Genomic DNA, 13,084 nt, shown 5'->3' on the forward strand with positions numbered 1-13,084 from the left:
GTATTCCTCAATGACTGATAGCATACAAGTGAAGAAAAGATAAAAGGAACCTTATTTAGGGAGTGCAATAGAGAACCTGAGATCTAATGCACACAATCGGTCGAAGAAGTAGGGCTTGTGTTCCACATAATAGCCAGACATTTGCCGAAAAGGGCATATTCGAGCCATTTGTGTAACGATAGGTACAAATAGGTCAGTTACGGATGATATAAGGCAAAAATCAGAAATAGCCATATTTACAACTGGTAATTGAAAAATAGCCAAGTTTCAAAAGTCATCGAAATTTAGTCACTTTTAATGTAAAGATAAAATATGAACAAAAACACTCTTAAAATTCGAAAATATTCCAACATAATATGTTGGGTCAAATATTTTACATATGAGCTTCGAGCATAATATGCTGAAATTTTATAATGTGCTGAAGTTCCATCATAATATGTTGGAAGTTATATGCAGAAGCTTCATAATCCTGCATATTATGCTGGAACTTTCCGTGTACTGGAGTTCCAACATAATATGCTGAAAGTTTATACGCAAGAACTCCATAATTCCGCATATTATGCTGGAACTTTCTATATTTCAGCAAAACAGTGGCTATTTTTCAACAACTTTGCAAATGCTGGCTATTTTTCGATTACCAGTCCGAAAAATGGATAGCTCATGTTATTTTTTAAAAAATAAAAAATAGACATATTTACAAATGGTAATTGAATAATAGTCACAATTTCAAAAGTAATCGAAATTTAGCCACTTTTTCATGTAAAAATAAAATCTGAACAAAAACACCCTTAAAAATCTAGAAATATTATGCTGGAGTTCGAATTTTTCACATATGAGCTTCCAGCATAATGTGCTGGAATTTCATAATGTGCTGGAGTTCCATCATAATATGCGGGAAGTTCATGTGAAGGAACTCCATAATCTACCATATTATGCTGGAACTTTCCGTGTGCTGGAGTTCCAACATAATATGCTCAAGAGCTCTATAATCACGCATATTATGCTGGAATTTTTCGTATTTCAGTAAAATAGTGGCTACTTTTCAGTGACTTTACAAACGTTGATTATTTTTCAATTACCAATCCGTAAACTGACTAGCCCGTGCTATTTTCAATGGTATATTTTCTCTATATTGAATAGTCCGGGTATATATTTGATAATTTACCTATTTCTCATTTGACTAAAGTTAGGAGTTGCCCATTTACCTAAAATAAGATCTTCAGTTTGACTATTTATTATTTCATGAGTATATACCATTAACAGAATAGAGTGGTAAGGACATATATTTTATAGAAAAATCAAGAAACATTATCTTAACTCCAAAAAATTAAACTTTATTTCTCTCTAAATTCCGCTTAGAATATTACAAACTTCTTTACTGTATTCTTAAGTTTGCTATATGTTGGCAAAGTAAAAAGAAGCTGGTAAAAATACACTACCATAAAATGTTTCTGCTGTATTAAAGAAATACTCTAAGTCCTAAGATACCCAACCCTGTTTTACATGGATTTGTATCTACATCAACGAATTTCCTAATTTCTGCCTCAGAAGCACTTATTTTAACTTTATCCAAAGTTAGGTTTTAAAGCATCAAAGCTGATGACTTCAAAGTGCTTGCCTAATTTAACAACGCAACTTATTTAGCTGATTTAATCGCAAGATTCAAATTTATCTTTATAATTTCATATTTTCGAGGCTTAATTTTCTATTATGCATTTTCGATACAATTTGACAAAATGGGGCATATCAAAAATTAAAACATAGCCAACCACACGCACAGAGAGAGGGGAAGGAATTTGTATTTACACACTCCCTCCCCCTTCACCTACCCCGAAAAATAAAAGAGTAACGTTTTTCCGGAAAGGATTGTTACACTATCAATCACCTAATATGATAACTACAAATAATTGTTCATGAAAATTAGACTTAGTAGTCTAGAAATCAGGCAAGTTACATATTATAATATATTAAAATAAAATGACAATATAAATTCTTTTATATTATCAAGGTATTAAAGCAAAATCCAAAATAACATCAAAGTTTAAGAAGAAGAAGAAAAAAAAAAAGGAATAAGCCAAAAATAAAGATGAGACAAATTAAAGAATGTTCCTTGCCATATTGTCTGCACAATATGTCAAATTGTCAATTACCTCACAATGTATACATGCCTATATATATGCTTTAGCTTTAACACAAAAACCAAACTCAAACAAAGTCACACCAAGAGCATTTCCCGAATTCTCTAAGTAACAAAAGAATTAATTCTCAACATACCAAAAGACATGGAGTTGTTCTATGTCTCTCTTCTTTGCCTCTTTATTCTTTTAGTCTCCCTCTCCTTCCTCTTCCTCTTTCTCTTCAACAATAATAAGAACAAATCCACCTTCTCCGGCCAACTTCCTCCGGGCAAGTCCGGCTGGCCGGTGATCGGAGAAAGCCTCGAGTTTCTCTCCACTGGTTGGAAAGGTCATCCTGAAAAATTTATCTTTGATAGAATTTCCAAGTACTCTTCCAATGTGTTTAAAACTCATCTTTTAGGTGAAAAAGCAGCTGTTTTTTGTGGTGATTCTGGAAATAAATTCTTGTTTTCCAATGAAAATAAATTAGTCCAAGCTTGGTGGCCAAGTTCAGTTGACAAAATTTTCCCATCTTCAACACAAACTTCTTCAAAAGAAGAAGCTATTAAAATGAGAAAAATGCTTCCTAATTTCCTTAAACCCGAGGCGTTACAACGTTACATTGGAATCATGGATGATATCGCGCAACGCCATTTTAAATCATGGGAAAATCAAGAACAAGTTTTTGTTTTCCCTCTAGCAAAACGTTACACTTTTTGGTTAGCATGTCGATTATTTGTAAGTGTAGAAGATTCTAATCATGTAGCTAAACTTGCTGATCCTTTTGATGTTTTGGCTTCGGGTTTAATTTCTATTCCTATAGATTTACCTGGTACACCATTTAATCGTGCTATTAAGGCCTCCAATTTTATTAGAAAGGAACTTGTGGCAATTATAAAGCAAAGGAAGATTGATTTGGCTGAGGGAAAAGCATTGCCAAATCAAGATATATTGTCACATATGCTATTGACAAGTGATGAAAATGGGAAGTTTATGCATGAATTGGATATTGCTGATAAGATATTAGGGTTGTTGATTGGTGGACATGACACTGCTAGTTCTGCTTGTGCTTTTATTGTCAAGTATCTTGCTGAGCTTCCTGAGATCTATGAAGGAGTTTACAAAGGTAACCTAAGCTCTGACTCTTCATTGTGTACATATTTCGCACTGATCATTTAAAAATTATTTATACAATCAGGTCATTTATAATTTAATGTAATTATAATTAACCTGCTATAATTAGGGTAGATTGTTTACGTACGTCCAGTGGCGGAGCCACATGCACCCAAGGTGTGACACCCCTTCGTCGTAAAATTACAATATTGATCGGTAATTTTTTTAAAAATATGTATATATACTATACAATGACACCCCTTGACTTCTGGTGAGTTTATTTCTTTATATTTTGACTCTCCTTAATGAAAATTTTGGCTCAGCCACTGTCTACGTCACACTATCCTAATTAGGGTAGACTGGCTATATCACACCCCTAAGGTACAGTCTTTCTTCGGACCCTACGTAAATGTCGGATACTCTGTGCACGAAGGTGTCCTACTATAATTGGGATAAACTGTACTAATCATTTTTAAAAAATTATACTATCAGTGTTTATAACTTAATAATGCCTTTTTTGAATGTGTTTAATGCAATGATAATGTGAAGAAAATTTATACTCCTAGCTATTAGTGCATATTATTTTAAATTATTTCCGTATAACATTCTCGCGGACTTGACTGAGCGCAATAATTAGCCAGAAGTAGAATTTTACCAAAATTTGCACTTAGTTTAGGAACACTACCAGACCTTTGACTTTTAGAATTTAAAAAAGACGACTTTTCATTGGAAAAATCGCCTACTCACTCAAAATGTCATTTCTTTTAAATGGGGAGAACGTTTATTTTTCTCTTACAAAAAATATTCTCTCTTTTCCTTTTGGACATTTGATAACGAAGATAAGATAACCAGAAAAAATAGAAAATTTTATTTTCTTTCCCTTTCGAGTTTGTGAGCGCATGAACAAGTTAAATTATTTCCTATTAATTAATTAGCTAAATCATAGAATATTGTTGTTTTACCAATTCCCTAAAAAAGAAACAAAGTTTTTCTTGGGATCTTTACACAAAGGACCGTTCATATTCATTGTTTATTTTTCTAGCCATATATATAATTTTTACATTAATTATATACATAATACATAAATTATACACATATTATATATTCACCGGCTATTTTTAGTTTAAACGGTTGTGTGGAGGGCTATTTGGGTTAATTGACTTTCATAGATGTATATCAACGTGTTTCAATTGTATGTCGTTAACTTTTACTATCTTGAGTAAAGTAAATTATTTAAGATTTAACATATGAGTTTAAGTTTAGTTCTGTAAATTAGCGTAAAATATATTTTACATTATAAATTATTTAAAAATTTATTACATGTAACTTTATTTATTCCTAACAGTTCTTGCAGTTGCTTCTAAAAGAAATAGTAATTTAAATTGGTTATGTTTTTTCTTTCTTTTTTTTCTTTTTTTGTATATGATCAAAATAGAACAAATGGAGATAGCAAAATCAAAGGCTAAAGGAGAATTATTGAATTGGGAAGACATTCAAAAGATGAGATATTCGTGGAATGTGGCCTGTGAAGTTTTAAGACTTGCTCCACCCCTCCAAGGTGCTTTTAGGGAAGCCCTAGTTGACTTCACTTTCAATGGTTTCTCCATTCCAAAAGGATGGAAGGTAAGAAAAAGAAATTCATTGGATTTTATGTTTCTTAGTTTGACTGATACAAAAATTTAAGATGTCATACGGTCGTAAACTAAAGGTGTATATAACAACACCAAAATATCCTTAAAACTCTATGGTATTAAACATGTCATGTTTAGAGGCGGAGACAAATTTTTGAGTTTATGAATCTGGTTGAATTCTAGAAAGGTTTGCTTACTGGGTTATGAATAAATTATTTGGACATATTATTAAGTGGACTTTTATATCACAAACACAGGATTTTACCGAACCGAACCTGTAATGATAACTATAGCTCCGCCCCTAGTTGGTCATTCCTATAAGTGTCATTTAAGAGTAAAATGAGAATATTGAAATTAGAAAGTTACTATATACTGGAACGTGACATTTTTTTTAAAACGAACTAAAGAGACATAAACTAATTGAAGGAGAGGGAATAATAAATAAATAAAATAAGCAATTAATATCACCAAAGCAGAAAAAGAAGATTGGAGACTAACTTTTCTTTGTGCATTATTGAAAACTTATTGCAGATATACTGGAGTGCAAATTCTACACACAGAAATCCAGAAGTATTTCCAGAACCTCTAAAATTCGACCCTTCAAGATTTGAAGGAAGAGGACCTGCACCATACACATTTGTACCCTTTGGAGGTGGACCTAGGATGTGCCCTGGAAAAGAATATGCTCGTTTAGAAATACTTGTTTTTATGCACCATCTTGTTAAGAGGTTTAAGTGGGAAAAAATCATTCCCGACGAGAAGATCGTCGTCAATCCGATGCCGATTCCAGCGAAGGGACTTCCGGTCAAGCTCTATCCTCACAACAAGGCATGATAAACAAGATTGCCAGAATATAACTTTGCTTTTATACGTAGTTGTTTCTCCTTATGTTGATTGGTTTTGTCACTTATTGTTAAGACACTTCTAAATATGTGACCCATATATAGTTAATGTTGTATTCCATGAATTGCGTAATAAGGTTATGAAATCATTTCTCTGAGTTGTATTGTGGTTTAATTGTGATGACTAACGAGTACCAAGTTTGATAAAGTGCCAAATCAAGGACTAGTTTCATCGAGAAATGGTATTATATCAAATTGCGTACGTACAAAGATTACACTAGTTTAACTATAATTAGAGCTATTTTGTATAATAGATCTGCTTTTTTCAGGTCGATATCTGTTAGTCAGGAAAAGAAGATGAGTCAAATATATCTCCTTCAAACATTAGCTTCTAAAGAAATTCAAGTAAATGAATTTACCTTAAATGCTGGACATGAATTTGATATTTATAGCGTTGAGATGTGTAAATAGGTATACGTAATCTTGTATGTCGCCCATCACAATTGTTGAAGATAATTTCGAAATAAACGTATTCCCTGCTCCAAAATTTTGTCACATTACTAGTGCATAACTTTATTCATGAAAGAATATGAACTCTAACCACAAGCCTATAAAATAAGAGTAGAAGCGAGAGCACAAAGAAATAGCTTCTTTACCTGCAATGCAAAGGTGATAACTGCTTCATCTATCTTTAGCGTTACTCTTCTTAATTTATCTTCTCGCGCTTGCCCTACCTTTAGAATCCCCTGCGTTTTAGTTATCACCTTGTGTCATGCTTCTTCCTCTTAATTGAGAACTCATGAAAAGAGCGGCAGAAAAAAAATGTTTGCTAATGATCCCTTTTCAGTATGTTACCTGGTCACCTAGCACTCTGCACATGTTTGAGAGCTCCATGATTCCAACAGGTGGGATTAAAGTCGATTTACAGACATCAACGTATGAGATATTCAGCTGCAACAGAATACAGATATGTCTTGCCCCATGTATTTCCTTGTATTACTAATTCTCGCAGCTAAAAAAGAACAAAAATTACCTCCCCTATAGTCGCATCCTTTTTCTTCCCCCTGAATAGCTTCAAAGCAGAACATAGTATAATCTGCAGCAGAATACCAATTATATGCTGTTACCATCTGGCATTGAAGGGTGTGCTTTCTTTATGCTATATTGCTATATAACAACATAGGGAACCTCACAGAAGTGTTGCTTTATTGAGCAGGTCTTTTGAGCATTAACAGAGATGCAAATTACCAAAATACTAGAGTCTGGTCTTTTTTTCCACACCAAAAACTTGTATGCTTCCTTATACCACAAAAATAAAGCCGCTAAAATTTTCCTATGATCTTAGAGTTCATAACCAATTTGTTTCCTCTTTCGTCATTGAATTTTTATTCTCTTCTCTTTATTATTTTTTTGGGTGGAGCTGTTTGGTGGTTGCATAGACACCATGATAGTCTAGTTGCCTTTTCATGGGAAGGAGTGTATTCTTACCACGATGCAGTAGCAAATGTTTTCCAGTTTTAGATCAAGGGACCTAAATTGCTTCTTCCACTAACTAGATACTAAAAGATGACTACAATATGGAAAGAAAGTAAACTCCAAAATTCTTCTATCTAACTAATGTGAAGATATGTCTAAGTAACTCAAGAATGTCTCATAGTGGATACAAACACGACTTTACCTGTTGATGTTGTGGAAGCGATTGAATGGTATCGACTACCGGAGATCTATATGCCTTTGATAAAGCAATAGCCACATGGTCAACCCTGACCTGTTAAAAGGAGTTCCAAGTTTTACACAAGTTTAAAAAAAAAATAGCAGCACATGATACAAAAGAAAAATGACTTCAGAAGATCCTCAAATTACAGTATTTCAAGATTTATTACTAGAAAAATTAGAGGGCCAAACGTATCATGAAAGAACGTTACTATTTGCTCATCACCACATTACAAATTGCTGATAAGCTCATTCACTGAACAATGAAAATGTTATACATGTATACCAAGTGCATTGCAGGTTCCAGCAAGAAAATATCTTCACAAGTAGAATGCACGCAACTCCTACTAGTGATTGCTCATAAGAACTCTTGTGAACTTATCTACTTTTATCATATATAAAAAAAAATTGAGGATGACATCTTGATATATGAAAATCAAACTGACCCTCATAATTTACAAATCCACAAATAGCAAATGAAAACCTTGATAGCATAAAAAGATGAAAAAATAACATCAATACTCACAACTCCACTTTCTTGGATAGGCGACTTATCACAAGCACCACCTCTCTGTTGATCAGAAAGTCCCATCTTTAATGATGGTAACTGAAGGCTGTAGATAGAATCTCTTATTTCACCTTCTAACATCTCTATTGCACTCCTGAAAACAATAATGAAAATGGAAACAAGTTTACTTCAAAAAGTAGTACAAGAAGCTCTTCTAACAAATATAAGATTAAGATAAGATCACATGCTCACTGGAAACTTAAGTATCAAAGTGCATGTAGGTACAAATCAGCTGCTAAAGAGTACCTTAGCATATTAGCCATAAGAAATCAAATGGTCTATATTACTCTCCTACCCCTCTTCTTCCCCAATAACTCAGACTAATATACAGATGGATACTGTATATACGTGTATGTCAATGCAAAATCCTGCAGGTTTAGCTACGGGCAGCATATAGCTCCATGAATACAATGCTATCTCATCCAATTAAATAAGTTAAGATTTACTAAGACAACAAATTATATCAAATCGGGAAATTTGCTCAAATTGTGGTCAGTCAAACTTGCAAGGAAATTCACCAACCTGCAAACTGAGAGAGCCTTCCTCATGTCTCCAGATGTAGAAGCAACTTTCTGCCACATTAGAAGCACTAATATAAGTGCACTATATTCTGAAATAAGTCTTTCATCATAGGTTTATGAGTAGACAAGTGGATCACCACAAAGGTACTCGCAGTACAACACTATCTAAATGAAAGTTAAGAAAATGCAATCGAGTAAAATACGGATTCTAATGGACTTACCCTGGCACATAGTTCCAATGCTTGAGGCTGGAAGACAGTGTAAGGAAATGCCTGATCAAGGGTACACATAAAACAAAATCTCTCATTAAATATAAAGCCGTGAAAAATGATCTGAAGCCATGATTTGTGCAGATAGCTTTGATTTAAAGTTGATCAGTTAATTTGTACGTTGATTACGTCGGCTGGGAAATCCTGAAAGCCAGACCTTGGTCATTCATTAGATTTATTTCCAGCTAGTTGCTGAACCAGCTTATAAAATCTAACCTAGTTAATACTCCTAAAAAACAAAATCTGACCTAGTTAGTGAGTTACTTATATTTCATTGGTTAATGGATTAAGTGTATTACAGTAGCTTACAAAAAAACTGTGTGTATTACAGTGACCTGTCTGATACTCATATATTAACTGTTATACAACAACCTAGTATTATCCCGAGGGGTCTGGGACATATTAACTGTTATGCAATTGTTTATTGTATTGCTACCTTTAAGATCATCTAAATGTTTTCAAGGCAGAGAAAAACATACACTTAAAAAGTTGACACTTTAAAACATACACAAAAGTTGATGGTCCACAAGTTACTGTTGTGCAGTAAATTTATGTATCACATAAAGTTTCTCCATGCAGACTCCTGACTGTTGATAATGACACCAGAATAAGTCACTAGCTCAAAAGTGCTAAATTAATATGGATGAGATCTAACAAAAGATTCTACAATATTATTCTATTGTACCAAGACATTGATTAAAGACATAATGGACTGAGACTTCGTATCCTAACCCCCTAAAACTGTTTCCTCTGCAAGTTTTATTCAAATCGTTTGAATGCATCTACTATAAGCCTAACTTTATCATGACAAAATGAAGAGATAATACTGACTGTTAAGTACAGAGTAAATGGTGGGGATCAGAATCCAGCAAATAGATAGAGCAAGAGTTTGAAAATAGAAGCAACCAAATTACCTCTAATCTTTGTTGAAGAATGGAAATGATTTGGTCCTTAGAATATGCACGATATGTTATAACTGCAGGCTTGCCTAGGAAAGTACAGCACCATGTGTCAGAAATTATATTCCTTTCCACATGGAATGGGTTATCTAGCATAATTTTACACAGAAGAGGAGAAATTAGTAAACAGGCGTTCACTACAGAAAATCAAGGAAGAATCCCCAACCAAAGAAAGTTAATGCTCCACTCTCTATTTTGCTGGTGTCAACATGTTTAAACATCAGAAAGATTGTCACACACAACAACATTTCATCCTCCTCGTTTAAGAATTGAATCCAAAAATTGAGACTTTTGGGGCACTCTCTTCAAAATCAGATGCACTTAAACAAGACAGAAGAATTTGGAAAATGATAGGACATGAAGGACAAAGATACTCACAGTTCAAGGATTGTAGCTTGGGAAGAAATCTATCAGCTAAGTCAATGGCATTAGCAATTCCTGTAAAAGTAGAATACAGTAATGAGCAATGGTTAACAGAAATTCAGCTACTTCTTTCAATTCAAAATGTAGTCATACTTAGAATTTCTAATGAATATAGAAAGATGACTTTCTAGTAAGTGTTACCAATCAGAATAAATCGGGAGAAAGGAAACGTAGTTAGCATGAACAGATCATGAAGCACAGTCCGGTCTTTTGTGATTAAATAATCCATCTCATCAACGATTATCAACCTGTTGAGCATTTAGCTTGTTAAAGAGAGAAAGCCTTCAAAAAGAAAAATCCGCATGAGAAACAGAATAATTGTATCTTGTGAAAATTACTTCATTGCAATTCACATTGTCAGGCAATTTGACTTGAAAAATACTACTACAAAAGAATCATGTTAAGCAAAGAGAATGGATCTTTGAGGTGCTAATAATATAAAACATTTAATACAGTACTCACATCATCTTCCTCCCAGTTGACTGCTGCTTCTGAGATGACATTTTCTGAAGATACTGCAAAGGTGACATAGAACCATTTGCTTTTCTCCGTGGCTGAATTTTATCGAGTATCTGTCAAAAAGGTCATAACATAAGCATATGGAGATTGCATAATTCAGCTTCAGAATCAGGTTTAAAGATAATGAACCTTTCCAAAAATGTCAGAAGTTTTTGACAGAGAAGTGCAGCTGAGAGATAACAAATCTGGTGCCTGCAAAGCTGACTGAAATGAGCAAATAAAATGTTGGTTAGAACTAACCATTACAATAGTTAGAAAGATGACTCCAGTAAGGATAGGTTACCTACTACACAACTATCAGAGTTACATAAGCAAAATTTATATACCGAGTTAATTCAAGATCAGTCAACACATTCCAACCTTCAAATGCTTCTCGTACGAAATGAAGATCCAACAATTTCCAAATAATAAACAAAAACAAGCTAGTTCTTGGCCATTGAAAGAGTGAGGAAAAAGAAACTGTTTAGTTCAACCGACTTCAACTTAAGACAAAAAGTAACATTATGCACAACTCCTGCATTTTGATGCTTCCATTCGAAGGTAGAAGCTCAGCTACCGTAATAGTTGCCTCTTCCAAAGTACTTTATACAGCAACTTCCTATTAAAATTATGATGGAAATTTCTTAGTAGTCAGAATCCAAATGATCCCTACCTCATTTAAACATGGTAGGCTTTGTTAATGCGCCAGTACTTCTAGCATATACATTCAATTTTACTGATTTCAATTGCACTATAAGATGGGAGTTTAGCAATTTGACTGCACTTTAGCCCAGTTCAGGCCAACAAATTATGGACATTGTAGATGAAAGCAGCTAACGATTTGGGCAAGGAACAAATGCAAATTTATCAATGCATGGATGTTTTTCCCTTGGATTTGATCATCACAAACCAACAAGTAAACGACGAGCTACATATATATACTTACCTCATTTGCCCAATCAACCAGGACCTCCTTGACCTTCTCTATTGACAAAGACTTTCCAGTGCCAGGGCAACCACATATATACAAACTCCCAGCCTTGTCTTGTTCCACAGATTGTTTGCAAAAATCCAAAATTCTATTGTACTTGACTTCTCGACACACCACAGTTGGTGTTGCTGGAGGAGTAGACACATGCAATGCCTCCTTCACCGCATTTAATTGCTCCACATCTACATAATATTTGTGGAGTAAATGAACTTTAGCTTAAACATCCCCGGGGCGGAACTAGAACACAGGTTATGGGTTCGGCTCAAGGCATTAGCTTTAATCCAAACCATATATTTGTCTTAATATATCTATTAAATAAGTACAAATTATTAATTTAGAACACAGTAAATTAAACACTAGAATCTCGAATCTATAAACTCCAAATTATGACCCCGCCTCTGCACATCCCGATCAATTTAAATCTCATTACGCAATATCAAAATAGTAATCAATCAAAACTTGCCTCTTGGATTCCACATTGGCTTCTGAAGAAAACTCTCCGACAATCTCTTTTTCACTGGTGATTTGGTCGTATTTATTGTTTTATCCCCAAAATTCCCCTGCATCTGAGTAAAATATTAAGAATAAGAAAGTAGGAATCTACTAATCCAGTGAGGAGATGCATTTTAAATACATATAGAGTTACTTTTACATGACTCTTAGGGCAGTCTTTGACGCATCGACGAGGAGATTTCCATTTCGCACAAGAGCTTTGCATTGGTGAAGGAGTCGAATTGGATCTGAGTTTGCGCTTCTGAGGAGTAGACAATTGGATCTCAGCCATTGGATTGTTGCCACCGGTGAGGCGAGTTGAATCACGGCTAATTGTGGGCAGTGATTGTGAATCCAGAAGATGATGGTATAGTATATTATACTTACGTATGTCAGATTTTGTACATAGATTGTATCATTTTCCCGCTAGAGAGGCGCCCTACTGTATTTCCCGCCATGAAACATTGATTCTCTCTCCTTTTTTTTTTCCTTTTTTTTTTGTGTGTGTGTTTTCATTTCATTTTTTCTTAAGCAATCCCAATTTTTTGTTGGTTCGTGTCGGAATCAGGAAATTACGTCCAATAAATGATTATCTATACTATATTAAAAAAATAAAGGTATTTAGCGCTTTTTTTATCCTTTAAAAACAGAGTTCACACTAGATAATATAGTTATTTTAATTATTTTACTTATACTTAGGAATAAATATTTATTTATTTTCCTAATATTTAGGACTAAATTTGTGTATTTATTAGGAAAAAATGATTCTTTAGGACACAAGGTACAACTTATTTTAAGTGTGTTCTCGCTAGGATTATTGTGCAAACTTCCGATCCCTTTTATCCTATAGCGTGAAACTTTTCCCTCGAGAAAACTTTAATTGCATAAACCCTAAGAAGTCTTCGAAAGTATTGTGACTTTAGTCTAAACTAAACGGCGATCAAATG

At 33.9% G+C, this 13,084-nt stretch overlaps 2 protein-coding genes across 3 annotated transcripts; one reads left to right on the forward strand and one right to left on the reverse strand.

Moving 5' to 3' along the window:
* Positions 1–2,194: 2,194 nt before the first annotated feature.
* On the forward strand, positions 2,195–5,861 carry LOC104088247 (beta-amyrin 28-monooxygenase). Its single transcript, XM_009592893.4, has 3 exons — positions 2,195–3,243; positions 4,666–4,853; positions 5,393–5,861. The coding sequence occupies exons 1-3, from the start codon at positions 2,283–2,285 to the stop codon at positions 5,693–5,695; spliced, it is 1,452 nt and encodes a 483-aa protein (XP_009591188.1). The 5' UTR covers positions 2,195–2,282; the 3' UTR covers positions 5,696–5,861.
* On the reverse strand, positions 5,846–12,576 carry LOC104088248 (cell division control protein 6 homolog B-like). Of its 2 annotated transcripts, XR_011409458.1 has the most exons (17): positions 12,292–12,576; positions 12,109–12,211; positions 11,601–11,827; positions 10,805–10,879; positions 10,619–10,728; positions 10,298–10,404; positions 10,112–10,171; positions 9,689–9,762; positions 8,727–8,777; positions 8,507–8,556; positions 7,943–8,078; positions 7,382–7,471; positions 6,737–6,799; positions 6,559–6,654; positions 6,360–6,449; positions 6,123–6,239; positions 5,846–6,040 (listed from the first exon to the last, which is right to left on the reverse strand). XR_011409458.1 is itself a non-coding variant. In XM_009592894.4 (16 exons), exons 1-16 carry the CDS (start codon positions 12,427–12,429, stop codon positions 6,201–6,203), a joined length of 1,569 nt encoding a protein of 522 aa, XP_009591189.1. In that variant the 5' UTR covers positions 12,430–12,576; the 3' UTR covers positions 6,187–6,200. The 2 variants fall into 2 exon arrangements, 1 of the variants encoding a protein (XP_009591189.1); XM_009592894.4 differs by lacking the exon at positions 5,846–6,040 and having other exon boundaries at positions 6,187–6,239; positions 9,689–9,822.
* Between the last annotated feature and the right edge of the window lie 508 nt (positions 12,577–13,084).

This window comes from Nicotiana tomentosiformis, chromosome 7 (assembly GCF_000390325.3).
Source record: "Nicotiana tomentosiformis chromosome 7, ASM39032v3, whole genome shotgun sequence".
In the NCBI taxonomy this organism is placed as follows: Eukaryota; Viridiplantae; Streptophyta; class Magnoliopsida; order Solanales; family Solanaceae; genus Nicotiana; species Nicotiana tomentosiformis.

Excerpts from the sequence above, each read along its gene's own strand:
- LOC104088247 (XM_009592893.4), top strand. The coding sequence starts at position 2,283 with ATGGAGTTGTTCTATGTCTCTCTTCTTTGCCTCTTTATTCTTTTAGTC. Across the intron at positions 3,244-4,665 it reads CTATGAAGGAGTTTACAAAG|AACAAATGGAGATAGCAAAA; the intron begins GTAACCTAAGCT and ends TGATCAAAATAG. Across the intron at positions 4,854-5,392 it reads CCATTCCAAAAGGATGGAAG|ATATACTGGAGTGCAAATTC; the intron begins GTAAGAAAAAGA and ends AACTTATTGCAG.
- LOC104088248 (XM_009592894.4), bottom strand. The coding sequence starts at position 12,429 with ATGGCTGAGATCCAATTGTCTACTCCTCAGAAGCGCAAACTCAGATCC. Across the intron at positions 10,729-10,804 it reads CTTCTGACATTTTTGGAAAG|ATACTCGATAAAATTCAGCC; the intron begins GTTCATTATCTT and ends CCTTTTTGACAG. Across the intron at positions 8,079-8,506 it reads AAGGCTCTCTCAGTTTGCAG|GAGTGCAATAGAGATGTTAG; the intron begins GTTGGTGAATTT and ends TATTGTTTTCAG.